This window comes from Hippocampus comes, unplaced genomic scaffold (assembly GCF_001891065.2).
Source record: "Hippocampus comes isolate QL1 unplaced genomic scaffold, H_comes_QL1_v1.1 scaffold275, whole genome shotgun sequence".
In the NCBI taxonomy this organism is placed as follows: domain Eukaryota; kingdom Metazoa; phylum Chordata; class Actinopteri; order Syngnathiformes; family Syngnathidae; genus Hippocampus; species Hippocampus comes.
Window position 1 is genome coordinate 885,995 of NW_017804971.1, and position 21,666 is coordinate 907,660.

At 41.7% G+C, this 21,666-nt stretch overlaps 2 protein-coding genes across 6 annotated transcripts in view; one reads left to right on the forward strand and one right to left on the reverse strand.

Moving 5' to 3' along the window:
* Positions 1-18,383, reverse strand: part of smyd3 (SET and MYND domain containing 3) — a 52,616-nt gene extending 34,233 nt beyond the window's left edge. The window contains exons 1-5 of one of the 3 annotated variants that reach the window (XM_019891013.1): positions 18,302-18,383; positions 2,798-2,861; positions 2,605-2,712; positions 1,905-1,962; positions 1,666-1,820 (exon numbers count right to left, since the gene is read on the reverse strand). In XM_019891013.1, the coding sequence (XP_019746572.1) occupies positions 1,666-1,820; positions 1,905-1,962; positions 2,605-2,712; positions 2,798-2,861; positions 18,302-18,345 (429 nt within the window). In that variant the 5' untranslated portion in view covers positions 18,346-18,383. The other 2 variants (XM_019891024.1, XM_019891005.1) reach the window with 2 other exon arrangements.
* On the forward strand, positions 13,873-20,887 carry il4r.2 (interleukin 4 receptor, tandem duplicate 2). Of its 3 annotated transcripts, none has more exons than XM_019890943.1 (9): positions 13,873-14,095; positions 15,179-15,287; positions 15,372-15,520; positions 15,981-16,126; positions 16,206-16,383; positions 17,243-17,336; positions 17,445-17,520; positions 17,607-17,680; positions 18,356-20,887. In XM_019890943.1, exons 1-9 carry the CDS (start codon positions 14,032-14,034, stop codon positions 20,535-20,537), a joined length of 3,072 nt encoding a protein of 1,023 aa, XP_019746502.1. In that variant the 5' UTR covers positions 13,873-14,031; the 3' UTR covers positions 20,538-20,887. The 3 variants fall into 3 exon arrangements, with proteins under 3 accessions (XP_019746502.1, XP_019746511.1, XP_019746521.1); XM_019890952.1 differs by having other exon boundaries at positions 17,451-17,520; XM_019890962.1 differs by having other exon boundaries at positions 15,179-15,281.
* The last annotated feature ends 779 nt before the right edge of the window (positions 20,888-21,666 follow it).

A 21,666-nucleotide genomic window follows, 5' to 3' on the forward strand; every position in this document is an offset into this window, starting at 1 on the left:
AATGAACTGAAGAATTACACAATGTTGAAGTTTGGTTCATCCTCTGTGATGCTTTGCTATGGCTTGCAACTGTTGTTTGTGTTTCTTTGGACATTCAGACTCCAGTTTTGTCCCAGAGTAGTTAAAAAGCGTGTTTACTTGTTTGGCGACCGGCTGACTGACGCAGTCGATTAAACTGATTAACCAGCAGCGATTCATTTTGGGATATAATGTGTCTGGATGTTTTGTGCGCCAAAGCATCATCAATAAATTGGATGTATGGATACTAATGGCTCATCCCAGGAGAACCTGCTGCTTATCTTGAACTCACCAAAAAAGGAGGGAGGGAAAAAAAAACTGGGAATGTTTTGCTGATCTAGTTTGCTGGGAAGATTTCAACCATTAACTCATGTCCGCATCGCCACCGTTTAGCTTGACAGCCCCTTTTTACATTCTTTTTCAAAGAGCGCCTGAATACGCAAGTTAGTGGCTGCTGTTTGGGATCTTTAGTAAATCAGGCACTTGGCAAAAATGAAACCCCATCATTCAAATTTTAATTCGTGAAGAAATAAACATGCTTTCATTTTCTGTGAGAAACCTTTTAAAAAAAATGCCCTCCCTCAGCAGGATATTAGCCCCTTTTTACATTTCCAGTTGTGACACATGGTTTCCTGCTCTTTAAAGCGCTCCTGACTTCTTGTGATCTCCTCGCACATTTTTCATCCCCCCCACCCCTCTCTCTTTCTCTCTCTCTTTAATCTAAACAGCGTTGCTCACTCCTCACCTCCCTCTCCGCCAAACACGGCATCGTTCCCATCGGAATCTTGAAACGCAATAATCAGCGGATTTTCCCGCCGTCACAATCCACGAGCCCACCTCCCAAAACACACACACACACACACACACACACAACTCCATATCTCACCAAAGATATGCGAACGCACATGTTCACCGTCAAGCTCCATGATATTCAATCATTACGGAAGGACGTAGGAACAAATCTAGGCAGTATGCATGGTTGAGACTACATGCTGAGAATAGGCTGTCCAAAAACAGCCCTGTGAGCTTTAGTTCACACATTAAGGTTTTGTTAATAGCATATGCCGGTATTAAAACGTACATTTTTATTAGATATTGTTCCAGGCGGCAGCCTGTTGCTCATTTCGCAACTTTTATATAAACGGCAAACACTTTAAATCACTTGGCTGCCTTCGGTTATTACGCATGCATACGAGCATTGTGTTGGGGCAAGTAAAAACAAAGCCTTGTGTTGATTACAATGGCCTGCAGTCGTAAAATCTTGGAAGTCGCGCATGTTCGCCCATGACAGAGTCGAGATGCAAGCCAGACAAACACGTCCTTGTACTCGTACACGTAATGCGGTTTGAATTCCAGTGAGGAAAGACCCCACCCAGGTTGTGATGGGAATACACAGACACAAACACACACACGCAGAGGGATCCAATCACAGATGCAAGGAGGCTTTTTGGACATATGTTGGGGTGCAAGCCAAGCACAGCAGGGGACACTAAACACTACAAAACAGTTGCTTGTTGCGGTCTGCTGTTCTTTGTGTGCCGAGGCGCATCTCTTTTGGGCTTGTCGAGTGCTTTTACAAGGGAGCTGCTTTGTTTGCAAGCTGCACAGAAGCAAACGACTCACTGCGTTGGTGTGTCATTAGCCCACCTTTGCAATCAGGTCAAGGGGCTGTCCGCAGGACTGCGGCAGGGCCGATGTCATTTCCAGAGCCAGTTCAGGCACTTCCTGTTGTAGGTAGATCTCGAGCATGGATGCCAGCTGAGATAGGCCTTGTTTTTTCTGCTCAGGCATAGAGCTCAGATCTGTGGACACACACGACAATTTTTTTTGTGGCGTCTGCAACGGAGACATACGCACAAAATGGATGTCTGTTCGAGAAAACATACGTGATTCATGTTCGTTCAAAGAGTAGAGCTCCTCAGTCCTGCTCTTTGCTGGATTCATCTAAAAAGATACAGGTTCGATGGAAAACAGCTTTATTTAGCGGCATGAAAATATTCCCATTTTCACTTAACCCCGGGAGGATGTTTTTGTTACACCAACAGATGGGCCGTTCGTGTCTTCCGCTGGAGTGCAAACATGACTGCAATAAAGCTTCCAACACAGGAGAAATGAACAGTCAATTAAATGGAAGTTTTAGCTCTGACTGAGAGTTATCCATCTGTTCGGGAAGTCCGTTAAAACGAAATATTACCGGGATGCAGGGTATTCCAAAAATAAACACAGCCATGATCAGCTAAGGGCATTTTTAAGGATTGTTTGCCTCAATCTACTCTAACCTGGTCATCAATATATTTACCTGACACTAGAGAGGAATTATTTTATTGTCTGGATGAAAATGGCCTTTTACAATTGCACAGAAATGACCACATCATGTTTCGTAATGAGAAACTTGCCGTGTGTGTGTGCATTCTGACCAAAGGTAATTGAAACCTTAAGAAAACCCCGATGTGTTTCCATTGGGGGAACCAGGATCTATATTTTGTTGCAGGCTACAGTATCTCCTCCACAAACTTTAGTGACAAACGGTTTCATAAGTCCAATTATAAGGGCAAAATAAAAGAAAGGTTCCCGAAGCGTACTTACCAAGGCAAAAATGATTCTTGCAGCCAGTCGGACGGAGTCGGTCGGAATTCTGGGAAGGATACTCTGCAGACATTTGCACTCCCTCTTATGGTCAGACCATGCTTGTTTCTAGATGGTAGAACATTTTCAAATAACCAAACATACAACATTCAAAAGAGGGCACGGCACACTGCTGCGCACTAAAGTGTTATACCTGGCAGGTGATGTTGCAGTAACGAGCCATCTTGCACTGGGAACACCGCAACAAGGTCTCATGCCTTGGCACAAGAAACAGACAAAAGACAGTAATGATAGTCAACTGAGATTCCACTAAGCAGAGTACAGCTCCAGAGACAAACACAACAGTGATTAGAAAAAAAAAAAAAAAATCACTTCTGATATCGGTCTAAAATCTGTGATTATACACCTCCCTTCCTTATGTGCACATTCTGTACAGCAGGGATCCCAATCCCATTTTCGTCACGAGCCACAATGCGTTTATGGTTTCCCTCGGGTGGTTGGCAAAATGGTGAAAATCATAATTGTGTAATCAGCCATCATAATATTACTTTGTACGTCTCCATAATTGCTCCGGCATTTCATTGTTAGTGTGCCTATTTTTGACAAAAAAAAACGGAGTTTGAAATCATAAGTCGTGGAAAACAGTGACAGCCAAATATAAATACGGGCGTTTAATTTACATTGGAAGGTGATTTCATTTTAAACAAACAAAAAAGTGAATATCTGTACAAAGTCCAGAAAAACTGCAATTTTTGAAGATATTTTCTCCCAAAATGAAGACAACAAATCAATTGAGCCCTCGCGTTCAACACTGTTGTCATTCTCTTCAACTTTGTCGTTCGGTTGTGTATCTGCTTTTCATGCCTGTTTTGACAAAAGATGTGCTATTTTGGACAAAAAGGCCATGCAAACAAAAAGATTTGTGGCACAACTCGCGCACACAGATTTTTTTTTGACCATTTCCTTCAACATTTTCATGACATTACCCTGTTATCGACCAAATGATCTTCCAGCTCTGAGTCTTAAAAGCAACCCAAGAGGTAAACGCTCCTCCATCATTGCTTTTGTTAAACTGATGCTTATTTTTATATGCGCGCTGCCTGCCTCCAAGGTGCATTGCCGGCCTTTCCAGAATGCTTGTTAGTCTGATAACAATCCAGAGCACCGCAGTATTTGTCCACTCCCGTGGGCTAAGTAAAGATATTGGGGAAAGAATCATTCCAAAACACACACACACACACACACACACACACACACACACACACACACACACACACACACACACACACACGCACACGCGCGCACGCACGTAGTCTGAGTCAGACAAACTCTCGGGAATAGTGTTGACTCGTATAGGTGTGTGAAGGCTGCAGTAAGCTGTAGCAACAGTACATACCAACACAGATATCATGCTTGCAATCAGCGGAACCTCTAATCAAATGTTCCTCGAACCTGGTAATATTCAGTAAAAAATACGCTTTCAAAGTTGCCCAAAAAGTTCCAACTGCGGCCGCGCACAATCTTTTGCCATGCACACGCGGGCAAACCTCCGCAGCCTTTCGCTGACGTGTTTCCTTGGGCTTCAGGAACTCTGCTGAAATGATCATGGAATAGTCACTTCTGCATAGCAAGAAAAATGTAAAAAGTAGGCAGGCTACACTCAGGCTACATTCAAATCTTGCTAGCGTTTTTAAATCTGTAAACTCCCCTTTTAAATTGAAATTACCGGTATGTCAAAAAAAAAATTGCAGCATCACTGTACTGGAACAGATTGTGGTTAACTGTAGTGCATCTACTGTATAAAATTGCAGTGTTCTTTTACAATATACGGGGATTTACTTTTTTTTTAACTCAGAATATTTCATTTTTTTAAACAAACTTCATTCTTGTACACCGGTATGAGCCACACAACTTTAGCATTTCCGACAAGGGCCTATCAGTGTGGGACTCGAATTGAGTGCTGCAGTTGGCCCCCCCAGAGTCTACAAAAAGGAACCAAAACAGTACCCTTTTCTGCCCCCTCAGCATGTCATTTATCATCATCCTCCATCCATCTCCTCCTGTCCTCCCTTAACCAATCTCAAATTTTATAGGCCTTCGCTGGGCCGAAGGTACGGCTATTCTTGTCATGTTGAGAAAGAGCAGAAACTTGAGAAGCCACCCACGGTTTAAGAAACCCACGGCGGCAGCGTGAGACACGAGGCAACAATAACAACAGATAGAGAGCCGAGCCAGACCCACACTCGGCCGCGCTCTGCTCAACTTCAGCAGAGCGCCTCGCTTAAGTTACACACTTACCGTCTGGTCACATCACCGGCCGGCGGCGACGGCAGGAAGTCCCACCATCTTAAACTCAAACAGGAAGACCCATGTTGACCACAACCTTATTTAGGGAAATGGTTTTACTAACGCCGTAGACAATACAGGAAACTAACCACATATGAAGTATTACATGAACAAATATGTAACACAAAAACCAGCTCTTCCCTAGAGAATGGTTTGACCATATTGACGGTCATGTTGCACTGAGGCAAATGCGCCGCATCTGCAGGAATTGACACCGCGGAGAGAACAAAAGCTAAGGTGGTGTCACTCGAAAGACATTTAATGAAGAGGAAAATCAATTACTCTCCCATGTTAAACATGATTCACCGGAGATGTTACCTAGCAACAAACTCCATCATTTCGTGTTTACAATAAGTCTGTACCGGTAAGTCTATTACCTCCACCAGCAAAGATGAGCAGTTTATAGCTCATCATTTATTATTAAAATATCTAAACACTAAAAGATTTGAAGGCTAGCAAAAAAAAATATATATATGAAACTGTTTTCTTATTATTTTTTGCTGCAAATAAAAACTTTCGATAAGTGATAGCTTGATAACTGAAGAGACACCAGAACTTGTCAACATTTTATGATTATTGAAGACAAAGCCTCTAATGGCTTCCAATTACAAAAGAACATTGTGCGCAATGAAGAAATAAATATACATACATGAACTAGACTGACCTAGGATTGTTTATAGTAACATCTATAAAAGAGTCATGGGGCATTTTGTTAGGCACACTGACAAAGTAAGTCTGCGGTGGTGAAGGACAATGTAGATATATACTGAGAGAATATTTTGGCTGACTTTATCTAACTAACTGAGGGAGGCTGAATTAAGAAAGGAATCTCATTAGTTTGTCCAAGTGTACCAAATGTGATGGTGTGGAGTGGAGAGTGTTTATATGCACAGTAACTCACAATTGCACCACGGCGGCTGTTGTTATGGAGACGGCTTCAAGGCTGACATGCACCAAAGTCACCCACTCGCACAAAAATGCTTGTACAGTGGCACCTTGACTAACAAGTTTAATTCATTCCAGGCCGTGACTCAAAAGAATCTTGGATTGAAATGAGTAGAAATGCCATTAATCCGTTCAAAGTCCAAACCCACATAAAACACCAACAATGTAACTGATTTTTAATAAGAAAGCATAGCGCTCTACGGTATTGTACTTTAGAATACTATACAGTAATGCATGTATGATGTCAATCATTAGCAAGGCTACAGCATTTTGCGTTGTGTGTTAGCATTAAGCTAGCGGACTTTTGTCAAACAAAGTAAGGTGTTCAGTTTAAATACTCAACGTGTGATTCCCTTTCTTTTATGTTTAGCTCACAGTAAACTTCAACTAGGAGTAGCGCTGAATATTCTTTTTCAAAGAACTGTTCACTATCTGCCAGACCGCTGCTTTTCGTGACATCTCCGAGCATCATTTAAAGCTTGTAAATCAAACTTCTGCTTGTGACTCAAGACAAAAAGGAAGTATCGAGAGGAAAATCTGGAGAAATCAGAGGTCGACCGGCTTTTCGGAACAGACCTTGTTTGTATGTATAAAAAAGGACAACAAAAGCAAAAAAAAAAAAAAAAAAAAAAAAAAACAAACCCAAAAAAAACGGGAAGACAAATATAAAAGACTACTAACTCTCTGAGACTTTAACTCCCTGATGAGCATTCAACTTTCACTTCACATTTCCATATAGAGTCCGTTATCATGTCCAACGCCTTACATTGCTCTCATCTTCAGCCATTTCCCTTCATTATGCTTCCTCTCAACATTCTCCTCTTTTTATCTTTTCCCCCCCTCACTGCAACACCTTCCTTGCCCCCCTCATGCTGTGTTCTTCGGATGCCCTGTGAAGTTGATGTCTCGCGCATGGCAGGTCTAAAGGTTGGAACGCTGGCAAGGCATGAAAACTCATGAATAACATTAGATGGCTTTCATGAGCAACATTGAATTATAAAGGACACCATCATCACCCTGCCTCATGGTTTTCCTTCCATCGTCCAATCTGGAAAGCGAAACAATTAGTGGAGTTCTGATTGCAAAACTTAGAAGGGCTCTGAGAAAATGAAACAAATTGCAGAGGGCCGCTGAAAGATAGCAAAAGAAGAACAAATGGGATGGACTTTGGCTTTCGATATTCATGTGCCAGTGCCTAAACGTGTGCTCTTTACGAGAGTTCTTTTTTTTTTTTTTTAAGTTCATCCTATCAGATGCCTAATTGGGCCTACCTCAGCATGTCTGTGTGTACGTATGTGTGTGTGCGTGTGTGTGTGTGTGTGTGTGTGTGTGTGTGTGTGTGTGTGTGTGTGTGTGTGTTTGTATATGTGCGAGCGCTGCATGGTAATTAATTTCCCAAGAGTACCAACCGCAATGCTGTTAGAGCTGTGAGAATAACTTCTTCCCGTGCGCATGTTTAAGATTATTAATTTGTGGTGTCTTCTTTTCTGAGCTGTCCGGTTGTGCTTGGTTGGATTTTCTCATTTGCAGGCTGAGTAGCTAGTGCGCCACACTACAACTTTGACTCACTCGACAGCCGTATATTACATGTTCATTTGAAACAAACAAACTAATGATTCCTACATTCTTGCGGGCCAACACACACCACGCTGTGACTTGCTACTTGTTTAAAAATCGACACAGTGTTTTTGCATTTTAGACTGGAAAACTTACAATAAAGGTGAACACTTGAGTGAAGTGAAGTCATTACAATGCGTTCAAATTTGGAGCCTCCACTGTTCTGTGAATGGATTCTGGTCTTCCGCCGCCAGGAACACAAATCAACTTACAGGTTGGCATGATGGAGCTAATTTGTTCCAAAGCACTTTACGCCATTGCACCATAAATAATTATTTCATTGTAGCCCCCCCCGTACCATGCGATAAATGCTTTCTATTCTTTATGCTCCTATAGAACACCATTATAACTCACGGACGTGAGATGCCAAACATCTCAGCGAGACAATTACCCAGCATCTACAGTATAATATAGTGTTGTAAGTGAGTGAGGCGGTGTGTGTGTGTTTTCAGTGAAGAAAAAGACACCAGCTGTGTGGCATTGAGAGCAATCTTGCTGAGTTAATGGCTGTTTGGAGGATGATTCACTCACACCTGAGGGGATTCATATGGGGTTGTGTTTCATCATAATGACGTGAAGAAAACCGAATGCAAAACACGCACGCACACACCTAACCTTCAGAAAACAAGACCACATCCAGATTGTCACAATTGTCTCCTTTTTTTTTTCACGTCTTTTTGAGTGTAGTGCAGCATTAGTCAACACATTTCACAAGGCATCATTTTCTTTCCCACTGCATTGGGATTTTAACTTTTGACCTAGATCTCTAAACCTATGTCTATGCCGACTTTTTTTCATAATAAATGTTGATTTTGATGATTAATTAATCAGTGATCAGAATTTTACTCTCACAAATATTGGAATCTGCATCATCCTCAAAAAAAAAATCCAGAACAGTCGAGGCTGTAGGTTTAACGTTCTTTGCCAGGAAAGATGATTCCGATTCAGAGATTTGTTCTGTAGTAATGCTAAAACACATTGTCAGAAGTTACAATCAAACACACGTGTAGAGAGCAGCCTCTGACCTTAACGGAGTGCCTTGGCTCGCTTGGCCATGTGCAGGCACTTCAGTCAGTTGCCATTATATTTCTTGTTACTACATCACATTATATTTCCTGTTGCACTACAAGCTGCCAAACAGCAGGAATGGATTGTGTTTAACCTCAGGGGCACTTTATCGAATAAGCCTTTAATGCAAAAATATGTGCGCGGTGTAACTACTTCCTCATGAATATAATACACAACATTAAGGTCATTGTTTGGATCAGCTTAACTCTCACTTGTGAATAATTCGCTATTGTGGGGCTGATAAAGACGATATAATCTATTAATGTGCTTATAATTGCCTATGTAACAGTCTAAACTGTAACCATACCACAAATTGTGATCCAAAACTTTTTCATACCATTTCAAACTCAGAAACATTGGCCATAATAATAAAATGGCTTACAGATGATTTTACTTGAAAAAAAAAATACACAGGTACACATACATGTACAGGTAGCAATCCATAAATTTAGCTACTCCACAACCTTCAAAGATGGTAGTCTCTCGCTACAGATGTATCACTTCAAGACTCTTCCTTGACACCATCTGCTATTTTCCTTTTAGCCGGTGTGTGTGTGCGTGTGTGTGTGTGTGTGTGTGTGTGTGTGTGTGTGTTTGATAAAGTGCAAAAGGCAAGAAAAGTCGTGAAAAGTGGACGACGAACAATCAACATGAAGAATAGGCCTTTATGTCAGAGAGTAGGAAAAGGGAATAAGACGTGAATGATGGACAGATGAGTGGGAGGAATATGAGGAGAGAAGGCAGCTAAAGAGCGAAGAAAGCCAGAAGAAACAGATGGGAGAATAAATCGAGACGAGGCGACGAGGGACGGGGGAGGCGGAGAAGAGGAAGTGCTAACGTGCATGATTTCCCTCCTCTCATCTTTTCCTGTAAGCTAGTCGACAGCGTGCATCTAAAGCAGCAAACTGGATGCTTCGTGTAGCTCTGCATCCACACACTTATCAGAGGGGGGCGGGGGGGGGGGGGGGGTGGCCAAGAGGTCGGGTGGGGGCGGGCAGATGGGATGCACATAACATGCTTAAGAAAATGAATAACATGCTCTAAATTGTTTGCACAAAATGTATGCATAAAATGTGGGCTAAATAATGAATGGTGATTTCTTCTTCTTTTTTTATGGAGATACATGCTGTAAGTGGGAATGCCCATATAATTCACCGAAGCTGGCAGACTGCCGGTGGAAGTGCTACATTATAGTTCTTGCGCCTAGCTTGGCAACATGTGACTCAAGAGATCTGCCTTAATGTTGCCAGCAATGAAAAAAAAAGGGGAAATCCAATCCCTGTTGACAAAGAAAAGGCGCTATGCTAGTGTCATTTCATCAAAGTATTATAGGCAGGAAGAAAGACAACAAAAGCATACAAGGAAGGTAAAAAGGCTGAGCATCCATTTTGCGAACAGCTAATCTTCGCTAAAAAGTCTTGTGACAGTTACAAGGTCACTCAATTCATTCATTCAAGCCATTAAATGTGGAATCGAGGTCCTCAAACTGGCAGCGAGTCAAGATACCTACAGAAGTGAGTTTGAATACCAGTTGGGGCTTGGAATGGACACTGTGTACAGTAGCGGTGAACATAGCCCTGCGGGGCTTCTTTTGACAAGCTCAACTCAACGTTGTTTGTCGAGAACAAAAACAACCACAACAGAGAATTTAAAAAGTCTTCATTTTCATGTTCCATGGTGCAGGCGCCTTAAAATTGAGGTTAGGAAAATAGAAAAGACAAGCAATTAAAAAAATACTGATAATAATGACAAGCATAACTGCGGGATGAGGATAAATGTTCCCACGAGGCACTGTAATAGTCTCGCTGCCTCGCAGGCGTAGAAAGAGAAGGGAGTACGAAAGCGCCGTGGAGCCGAGCAAGGAGAAACGGAGAGAAAGATGGACAGAATACCTTGGTCGATTCAATGTTGCAAAAGTGAAATTGACTCGCTCAGTGGATAACCTTTCGATCTCCTTTGTGGTAGCAGCTCGGTAAATGTGTTCAAATAAAAGGCTGAACATAATGGCCGGCACGCCACAGGGTTGGCTTGAAGAGAAAGCAATTACTTTTTCTTGAAAAAGTCACATTTTGGTGTGATATACCACCTCTGAGATTGTGAATATACCAATTAAAAAAACCCTTCTAAGCACAATTTTCAAAAATTTGGTTATTTTACTTCTAGACGGTGTTCCGACAGCTTGAAATGAACAGAAACCGGAAGCTCGTACGCCCTGGAATTTCCCGCTAAAAATACATCATGAGCTGATGTCCATTGTCACAGATGAACACAAGAACCCCGCCCCACCCCACCCTCGTTTTCTCTCTTTTTGCAATGTTTTTATCTACCAGTTCAAATGTTGAGTTTGGCATTTTTTCCTTCACGTGCTTCAGGCCGCTTCCTCTCAAATTAAAAAAAAAAAAAAAAAACGTACAGGACACGCTCGGCTAATTATAGACTCTAAAGGGTCTGCTGTACTGAAGATTTTAAAGTTGATCATTATGAATAGTACTTTATACTGACCTTTGGAAATGGCCCACTCAAACTCAGAACCACTTCCTGTCTTTTTTTCTCTCAAGATGATCCCTTCGTATCACTCTGATCAAAGCTTGGATAGTCGACTTTGGGCTTTTACCAGCCTTCCTGTGTGTGTGTGTGTGTGTGTGTGTGTGTGTGTGTGTGTGTGTGTGTGTGTGTGTGTGTGTGTGTGTGTGTGTGTGTGCGCCATTTTCTTAGTATTCATCATTCATTACTTTACATTCAAGCCTTCGAGGCCTGTAATTAACCACAGCTTTGATGGCCCACATTTCCACCTGCACAATTCCTGTGCGCATGCACACGCACACACATGCTCACAGACAAGAAGTATCTTTGTTGCCGCAGTGAGACAGTCACACAAATAATTGTGCACACACATCACGCTGTCATGCTGAGAGTTTAATGAAAACAAGACAACAAAGACTTTTTTTTTCCTTCTTTGAGGCCAATCTTTGCCTTCAGGTATGTGCGTGCCTGTGTATATGCTTTGCTTCTACGGCTGTTTGGTGAGAGCAGCTCAAGTTTACAAATCTCTCCCTAATATTAAATCAATGAATGACTCAGCCTCAATAGGAGGTGAGCCCCCCAGGCAGATGTAGTCGTGCCACTTATTCATTATGTCAATAACGTGAACGCACTGTGGGCATTTATCTTGACCAACACACACACACACACACACACACACACGCACACACACACACACACACACACACACACACACACACACACACACACACAGGTTCAAGAAACATCTTCAAGCTTCATTTTCCCATCAATAACGCATGCAGAATGGTCGCCATCTTGAACCGGGAGTGTCGGAATAGCTCCACCTCTCCACTTCATTTATTTCTAGTTAAGGTTTGGGGATGAGCAAAGTGATTTTCGTGGGGTTTGTTTGTGAAATTGTCTGACATGTGGCTACAATACAAAAATCAGTGTGAGGTGAACGTATTTCTCCACAGGAAATAGTAAATTGAAAAATAAACATCAGTTCGATGCAGACACCCACATGTAACTAATATTAATATATATCATAAATGAATACATATGTTCTATTTTTATAATATCAATTACCGTACGAGTCTCATTAAAAAAGTAGCATTAATACTAATACACAGGCACAATATGGCACAGTAGAGTATTTAATAGAAAAATACGTTTGAGTGATTGATTTCCAATTTCAAATGACACTGTTACATTAACTAAATAGTACAACCTTTTCCCTGCAGTGTTTTGAAATGTGGGCAAAACTAATTGCAACATATGACGTTTGTCAGAATCATATTGTGTCTCTCCGTGCAAAAACACGGTGACTATTACCAACACGGACAATTCAACAACCAGACATTCAAACTATGGCCGTGTGCGACGGACCTTGGAGGAGCTTGACTGTAAACAGACGAGTAATATGTTCAGGTAATATGTTATTAAAGCCCCTCATGTCTGGTTTCATAATAGATGTTTGTACCAAACCACTCCAGGTCAAACTAGATAAAGAACTCGACGAGTTCTGATAAATTTATTGAGGCCAAACAAAGATGGCGAATGACTGCCGGTTATAGATGGCGGTTATATCCGCGCGACATAAAGGTACATGGAGTTATTATATTATCTCTACGGCCCCAAAAACCTGAAATACAGATTGCCCTTTGAATGATGTGTGGAGTTATGTCGCCATCTCGAGGCCATATGCTGGCAAATATAGGAAGTGACTGCAGGTAGACTTCTATAAACACTGACCGCTCAAAGACGCAGTCACCCAAAGGCTCGCTAAGAAATAAATCACATCAGTACCGTAGTTTTTTTGTTTTTGTTTTGTTTTTTTAACGTCAAGAACACGTGGGCTGCGAGCAACGGTGCAATGGACGTCTCTTACCTCGCGAAGCAGCGATGGCACACATCTTTGGCCACTTTTGTCGACACACAGCTCGCCAGTGGATCGGTAGAGAAAAGCAACTTCCCGCTTTTGATTGCAGTCGTCGCCCGCAAACCATTACCTTTGCCTGGGCTCGCAAACCGCTCCAACATGGGCGCCATAACGTTTGGAAGTCCGCGGGAGCAGACATATGCCTACGTACGCACGCTCGGTGCGTCATTGCGTCATCGCCTGTAGTAGCGTCATACTAAACTGCTTTTCGTGACCGATGCACCCGCCATACGATATCAGAGTACAATAAATGTTATTATACTTTCGTAAGAGGCAAAAGTAAGATGCTTCACTTTCATGTCTTTTACGGCCATATTTTTCAAAACTTTATTTAAATATCGAGAGAGTGCAAGTCGTCATTTTCGAGAGGATAGGACAGAAACGAAACAACAACCGTGCAAAACAAAACGGTTACATCAAAAAGCAACTTAGTTGTTGATCGTATTACCAAAATGATACATACTGTTGGGGGAAAGTGGCTTCAATACCAGCAATTGTATTTCCCGATGCTCCAGTGAGGAAACAGCAGAAAAACTGAAAGCGTTTTTTCCGGAGAACTTTGAGCAACGGTCTCGCGAACTTGAAGTGGGTATTATTAGACCAGTTTAAGCAAGTCAAATAATAACATTATTATTATTATTATTATTATTATTATTATGCACACAATGAACATCACGCCACAACCACAAAACTAAACACTGTTTCATTCAGCAAAAACAAAAAAGTGTCTCAAAAATCATGCTGATGTTTCAAGCCCCATCCAAGTTCAGTGTAGTTCAGTTCAGAGGAAATGGGAGTGACACTTCACTGGAATCAACCCACGCCATTCCAGTCAGACGTTCCCAAATGAGGAAGTCTGCAGCTCCCAACAGACTGACCATTGCGAAGGCATTTATCGAGCTGGATCAAATTGTAATTTTAGTCAAAAATTGAAGTGTTCTGCTCACCGAGGTCAACTAGACTGCTTGGATTAAAAGAGAAGAAGCTCGGTCATTTTTTTTTCAAGAATGTTTGTCATTGTTGCTGTTGTTATTGTTGTAGGAAACATCGCCACTTCAGCGTCTCTCTCTGGTACGTCCTTTAACATGCTGCCATAACATTACTTGCGTATAGATTGTAACATGCTGACGACGTACAGTATACACATACTGTACTTGTTACTGCTTCGTATTGACAACGGAACATGTAGTTAGACTGAAATCTGTGCTGAACTGTCACATAGTATGTGCACAGCCAGTCACACATTAAATGACTAATGTGGACAGCATAACACGACTGCAACATGTATTGTCACACGTGGACGAGTGACATTTACGTGGTTTGTAACATCGAATAGTACATATATTATCTCATGGAGACAAAATGTCGATGGATTGTAAAATTTACTGTCACGTATCGATCAGGGGTCGGCCAAACTTTCTGAAAGTCGGAGACACCGATGCTGATTAACGGGAAGGATACACACTCCTGAAAATAAATGTGATCAACTTCCCATTAATGTTATTAGTTAAGTAATAATTATATTAATTTATGGAAGGACACTGATCACGTTCATTTTTTCTCACAGTAATTAGGAAACGGGTAATAACTTTATGCAACAATTTCTTTCTATAATGCTCAGCCTGCGTCTGCGTTTTCAAATGGTTACTTCGACAACATTCTGAGAAAATCACAATGTCCCATAACGAGTGAGCAATTTTTTTAGGACAGGCCTGCGGGCTACTCATGTGGTCTTTGGGGGTTATGTGGCACCCACAGGCACAACGTTGTTGACCCCTGATGTAGACGGACGAGAACATGTATTTTAACATTTTGACATTTTTTATGCAGATTGTAACATGCAATGTCGTCGCATGAATACATGATCGGCATGATGTATCTACTTTGTACATCGGAACGTTTCGTCAAATGTCATATTATAAACCAGTGCACATATTAAATTTCTGTCCAAAGCCCACAGAATTAAATAAAAATGAATCACCATGTCATCAGCCTGCAGTGACCCATAAAAATTGCAGCACACACATGAAATTCGTTGACCTGTTTTCCGGGTTTTGTCCCATGATGTTCCACAAAAAAATGGAATTGTGAATATTACAGTGCAATATATTAACTATACAATAACCCTTTCATTGTCAATCTCGACTGAAACAGGAGTGAATCTTGATTGCACCAACGACTATGAGTATCGGATGTCTTGTCACTTTGACGCTCCAAACTGCACTGAGTATAATGTGACTCTGCGGAGCCTTGACGGGTATGGGTAAGTCCTGTTGGCTCTACCGCCAAAAAATAAATACTACAATTAATTTTTCAGTGATAATTCATTTCCTTTTGCCTTCCACAGTGAGACCCACTGTCTCCCCGTTCAGTGCGCAAGCGAAAAATGCTGCTGCTCCATCCGTATGCTTCTCATACTTGACGAGAATCACACGGCATTTGTCCGGAGACGTGGCGAATATGTGGAGTCCAAAAACATAAGCGTGAAATACAGCTGTGAGTTCAGCACATAACAGAACCGTCTCCCATTCAAAGTGGACTACAACGTTGAACATATCATAAAACCTGGATTAAGTTTACAAGGCAGTGTTACGGGTAACATTCCTCACTGTCAAATAATTATAATGAGAAAACACATATTACCAATGAAAAAAAAAAGCTTGTCCATCTTTTAAATTTTTCTTTTGGCTATATGCTATTTACATTAGCATCTTCTTAGTCAAAAGCATATGTGTATGTCCTTCATATTGAGGGAGTCGCATAGTGCATATTGTGTATGCGAATAGCCAGACATTTCCCTACACTGCAATCTGCTCTCGTTAAAGTCTTGCAAGATACGGAAACAATTTGCTGATTTAACACCAAGTTTTCAATTGACTTAAGAGTTACATTTTCTCTTTTTCGTACCTGAATTCCCTCTCTCTCTATTTTTTTCCTCCTCTCTGTTCCTCCGCAGTCAAACCCCAAACCCCAAGCATCGTCTCAGTGAATGAGACCAATGGGAATTTTCAAGTCATTTGGAGGACAAACATCAACAAACACCATATAAGAGAAATAATAAGCACACTTCTGACTTACCGCAAAAAAGGAGAAACAGAAGAGGTTAGGAAAAGTGTTGCTTTGCTCACTTCATATTGGTTAAAAAAGACAACGATTTTGACGTTGTTCTCACTTCTGTCAGATGACTGAAGTAGTCAAAGCACCACAAGTGGAGACGCAACTGTGCTTCTTGTGTTTTACCTCTGAAATACTTGGCGCACACTTGGAGCCAAACACAACCTACGTTGTCACAGCGCAGAACTTACTCCCTTGGGAAAGCCAACCGAGTGACCGTAGCGAGGAGTACGAATTTACAACCCGTAAGTCCCGACATATCATCTCACACAAATCCAGAACAATGCCCATCACGCACATAATCAAGAAGGAACAAGTCTAAGTGAAAAGCAACATTTTGGGGATCTTAATTTATAAGATAATGCAATTTTCTTTGCCGTTGCTTTGCTTTTGTGTACTCTCTCATAATCTACTTTGACCTGATTCGCGAGCTTACAGCCAATCAGAGATCAGTTGTCACCAACGCCTGACCCTCTTTTGCTTAGTGCCGATAAATGGCCCATTCATTCAAATCATATCTAAAAACTACAATGATACAAAAATTTCATAATTCTTCACAATTCTAAGCACTTTTTTTTAAACGTAGGGTTGTTTCTGCTTGTATTATGAGTGAATTGGGCAAATTGGGTGCATGTGTGCCTTTTATTTCCTAAAACCACGACTGTGGATGGTATGATCGACGATGACTTCTCAGCTGTGTTCTTTCCTTGCTATACGATGTGGAAAAAAAAAATTTGATTGACAATGACTGTAAAAGACATTATATAATGAAGCGAGAGCTTTCTGAAGGTGTAAAAAACGGGATGGAAGAGGATTGAGACAGTCAATCATTTCATTCTAATCAGCAACAAGGAGGCTGATCTTGAAAAACTTCTCACTTCATCCAAATATAGTGTCGAACGATCGTGTGCTGCCCCCTCTCCGCGGGGAATTGAATTACACCCCAAAACACTAATAATACGGCATTCTTACTGGAGCCAAAGAAATCCACTAAATAGCAGGATCGTGGACTCGGAACTTGCGATGGCGGAGTGTTTACTGTATTTCCTTGTTTCAGTGTGACAAGGAAACACAAATGATACAGTACTTTTTTGACATTAACAGCAGCGTCCCGTGAGAGCCTCCTGCTGACCCTCATCATTACTCTCAGTCTACTCGCCATCACCATCAGCAGTGGGGCATACGTCTGCTATGTCAAGTAAGTCACAAAGCCTTTCACTTTGTCTCCGTCTTATGATACACTGCCGAGCTCCTGTGTGTGTGTGTGTGTGTGTGTGTGTTCACGCGTGTCCTCCTTTGATTGTAGGTGTAGAGCCAAATATTGGGACTCAGTCAGCAGTCAAAATTCCAAACTTCTCAATATCTATCCGAGTAAGGAAGAGGTGAGATACTTGTTGTCTTTAATAAGTTTCATTTTAAAGAGTCAAAAAGTTGACGTGGATTTGTGTAATTTCTTTCCTTTCTGTAGGTTTTGAAGCCTATGCCCCCCATCATCTCATCAATCTATGTTGAGACCCTCACACCAGGGGACCTCAAACCATGGTTAGTGACAAAAGTTTCAAAAACTGTACTGATTTGGGTTATAAAAATTAATTATTGGCTTAACATGGCAAAAACACCTCAGAAAGTTTTCGGAACAGTTTAGCATTGTTACCTGAAGGGCAATGACAAGAAACCTATATGTACTGTGAACTGTGAATGCTGCCAAATGGGTGTGGTAACGGAGTAAGGTTCAGGAGTAAAAATAACATTGTTTGTTGCTAGCATAAAGACGCACTGTATAAACGTATGGCAAAGACTTGTAGAAGATGAATGCAGTGAAGTTGGTGAGGCAAGGCAGTGTGCCATTAGTTTTGTTTTTGTGTGTGGTGCGTTGCCAACCTGGCAATCCACCGGTTTGCTATGCTATGCTTTGCTATGGCGTGGAGTGCAGAGGCCAACTTATGAAGGCAAATGATAGCAGAAGCTCCAAAGACTGAGAAAGATTGTATAACTTGACCTATGACTTGCTTCACCGAAGGAATCAATTTGCTTGAAATCTTGTTGGGACTCGATTTGACTTGCTTGATTTTTTTTTTTTGCCACAGTAACTTGGCACTCACTTTAAAACCTTAACGTCAACACTTGTGACTTATGATTTGTACCAATAAGACTTACTCTTACCTTTGATTTCTTGTTGAGGCTGTTTCAGGTAACCACAGAGTCATTCTGTTGCAGGTCAAAGGGCTCCCTAATTGATAGCAGCACCGAGAGTCTACTTCAAAGCAGCGGAATCAGTAGCGGTCCGTCTTCTCTCAGTTACGCTTGTACGGAGGCTGCAGACATCATTGCAGGGGTCCAAGGGGCGGTCAGCAAAGCCTTAATGAACATCGTCCCGGCATCAGCTTCAACCAACCATCTTCTGAAAGAGTCCAGCAAACCCAACGGTGTCTTGTCCACTCGACCCAGTCCCTGCAATAGCGAGCAACATTCAGGATGTGAAAACGCAGTAACATACTCTTTTATCAGGCCAGTTCATGTAATACCTGAAACTTTGAAAAGTCACGCCCAGTCTCAACTGCCCTTCGAATGTGGATACCAAAGCACGGGAAGTGGGTCGACATGTGACGACAAGCGAGGGTCAGCTTGTGAAGAAAACTCGTTCCCAACCTTGGTGTCTTCCTACACACTGACTCCAGCATCTCGCCAGCAGGCTAACAGAGACTCTGGGAAGTTTTCGATTGGTGAAAACTCAGACGCATCCCTCAGTTGCAGCAACACAAGCCTCTCTGGAGATGTTGAATCCAGAATGGAAACAGGACATGAGGGCTGCCAAGAGATGTTCATCAGTGGGGCTTGTGGCAAGGGGGAGGATGCCACCAAGGAGGGTAAAGCTCTGCTCTGCATCCCTGCGAGTTTACAAGGCCATTTTCCGGTAGATGACAACTACCAAGTCCATCGGTGCTTAAAGGAGCTTCGGGATAGACCATTTGAAGACGAGACACATCTTAAAAATCAAGACTTGAGCAAAGCGTTGGAAAATTACTCAAAAGATGCCACAAAAAGTGATACCGGCTTCCGTGCACACTCAAACCACAGTTTTCTGGTTGATGACAACTACCAACCAGTTCAGTACTTAAGGGAGCTCGCCGATAGTCAAATTGGAGAGCCAAAAAGTAGCAAAAAAACCCTGGACAACATAGGAAATCTTTTATATAATGTGAGAAAAAGTGATACCTGCGTCCCTACAATCTCAAACTTTAGTTGTCTTGTTGATGACAACTACCAAGTGTTTCAAGGCGGGAGGGAGCTTTCTAATCGTCAGTTTGGACAGCAGAACAGTGGCAACACAAATGACTTGAAGAAGACTTTCGACAATTCCTTTGAAGGCGTTTGTGTTGGTGATACCTGCAGCCCTGCAAATTCGAACCCCAGCTTTCCCGTCGATGATAACTGCCAAGCTTTTCATGGTTTAGGAGAACACTCTGATCATCAGGTTGAGGTTGGAGAGAAAAAAAGTGTTGAGAATGAGTGTCTGTTGAAGGATGTAGGAAAGCCATTCAAAGATTTAAGTCAAGGGGATCAAGGCCACACTTGCATCCCTCTAAACCTGCAAGGCAGTCTTCCAGTGGATGACAATTACCAAGTGTGTCGTGGTATAAGGGAGCTCTCCGATCGTCATTTTGGAGAGCAGAACGGCGAAAAAGGTTTGGAGGAGCCTTTAGAAAACTCCTTGCAAGATGCCCCGAAAGGCAATAGCCGCGTCCCTGCAAGCTCAAATTCCAAATTTTGCACAGAAGAAAACTACCTGCCCTTTCATGGATTAAGGCAGCACTCTGATCAAACAGCTGGAGAGCCAAGCAGTGGTGAAAAAGATGACCTGGCTAAAGTTTTCGACACTCCATTAAAAGATGTCCGTACAGGGGTTCAATGCTCCACTTGCGTCCCTGCAATCTTACAAGACAGTCTTCCGGTGGATGACAACTACCAAGTGTTTCGGGGCTTAAGGAACCAGACTGATTTAAAAGTTCCAGGCCAAATAAGTGGCACAAAAGATGACTGGGTGAAGGTTTTGAAAACTACTTACGACGATGCCGCTCAAGGTGACAACCTCTCACCCGAAAGCTTACAAGACAGTCTTCAGGCGGGTGACCACTGCAAAGTCATTCAGGCCTTATCTAAGCAGTGTGATAGCAAGTTTGCAGAACATAAAGAAATTAAGAAAAAAGACTTGAGAGAGGCTTTTGAAATTTCACTACCCGTAATGCCCGGAGGCCCCTCAGGCCCAGTAACAGCTGTGTCGACTGACCATGTTCACGGTCGCAAACATCTCCCTGAGTCCCAAATGCCTTTTTTGCCATCGGTCTCCACTGCCCTCAGAAATCACATGATCATTGAGAGTGGCTACAAAATTGTGTAGCATGGAACAAATGTATTCATTACCTCCTCCAATGCGGTCCTGTGCATTTCTAGCTTTGTACAGCATGTTTGAGTTCACAAATACCTGAACCCATGTTGATGAAAGTTTGTCGACTGTTGGATTATCACACTTGAAAACCTTTTATAAAAAATCTGGAATGGGGTGTTTTGTCAACAGATTTACTTTGCAGCCCTCCTCATTCAGTCATTAGCATCATTGCGTAGCTTGAAAGGCGCTATATAAATCCTGCCCGGTGGATGGATATATATATATATATATATAATTTTGTAATGGTCACTTTTTGTGCTTTGCTCTGTTGTTTAGTTGGATTTATCGCAATTGTGGTATCACAAAAAATATTTCTTTGTATCTGTTATTTTTGTACAGTTCACATCTGCAAATAAAGTTGGACAAATTTGGAGATAAACGGTGTCTCCACCTTTTTTTTTTTGGGTGGGGGGGGGGCAGTACGTTAGGAACTAGTACCTGTACTAATAAATGGTTGTTTGTATACATGTGCGCTGTGATTCACCGTCCAGAATCGACCCTAACTCTCACTTTATATCAGCTGGGATTGGCTCCGGCTAACCCTTAAACCTAATCAAGAACAAGCGCAATAGAAATGGGATGGACAGATGATAATGTAATCCACGACTCACTAAACACACATTCTACTCAAACGTTTCTCCTGGTTTAGTGTATTCTTCAAGACGTATCACATCCAAACTAAGTGAACAGTGAGCAACGAGCCACTCCTCTTATCCACAACTACCGTTGTGCAATCGTTTCCTCATTTCTGGAACAGAAGTGTCATCTTTGTAAAAATAAATTAATAATGCAAACGCCATTTCAGTAATCATCATGAATCACCGTAGATCGTGCATGAAATTCAACTGAGCTTCATTTTACTGCAGTTCCTACATCTGCTGAATCTAATGAGATCCAATACTAGAACTGTATCAACAATTATTTACAGATATAATAATGCAGTTTTTATGAAAGGAACTCATTCAACCATGTTTATTACTAATTATTAATATGATATTTAATGTTATGATGTGTGACCATGAACATGCTTTAAAATTCCCATCATGTCACCGAAAGAAATTTAACAATATGTTCATTATTA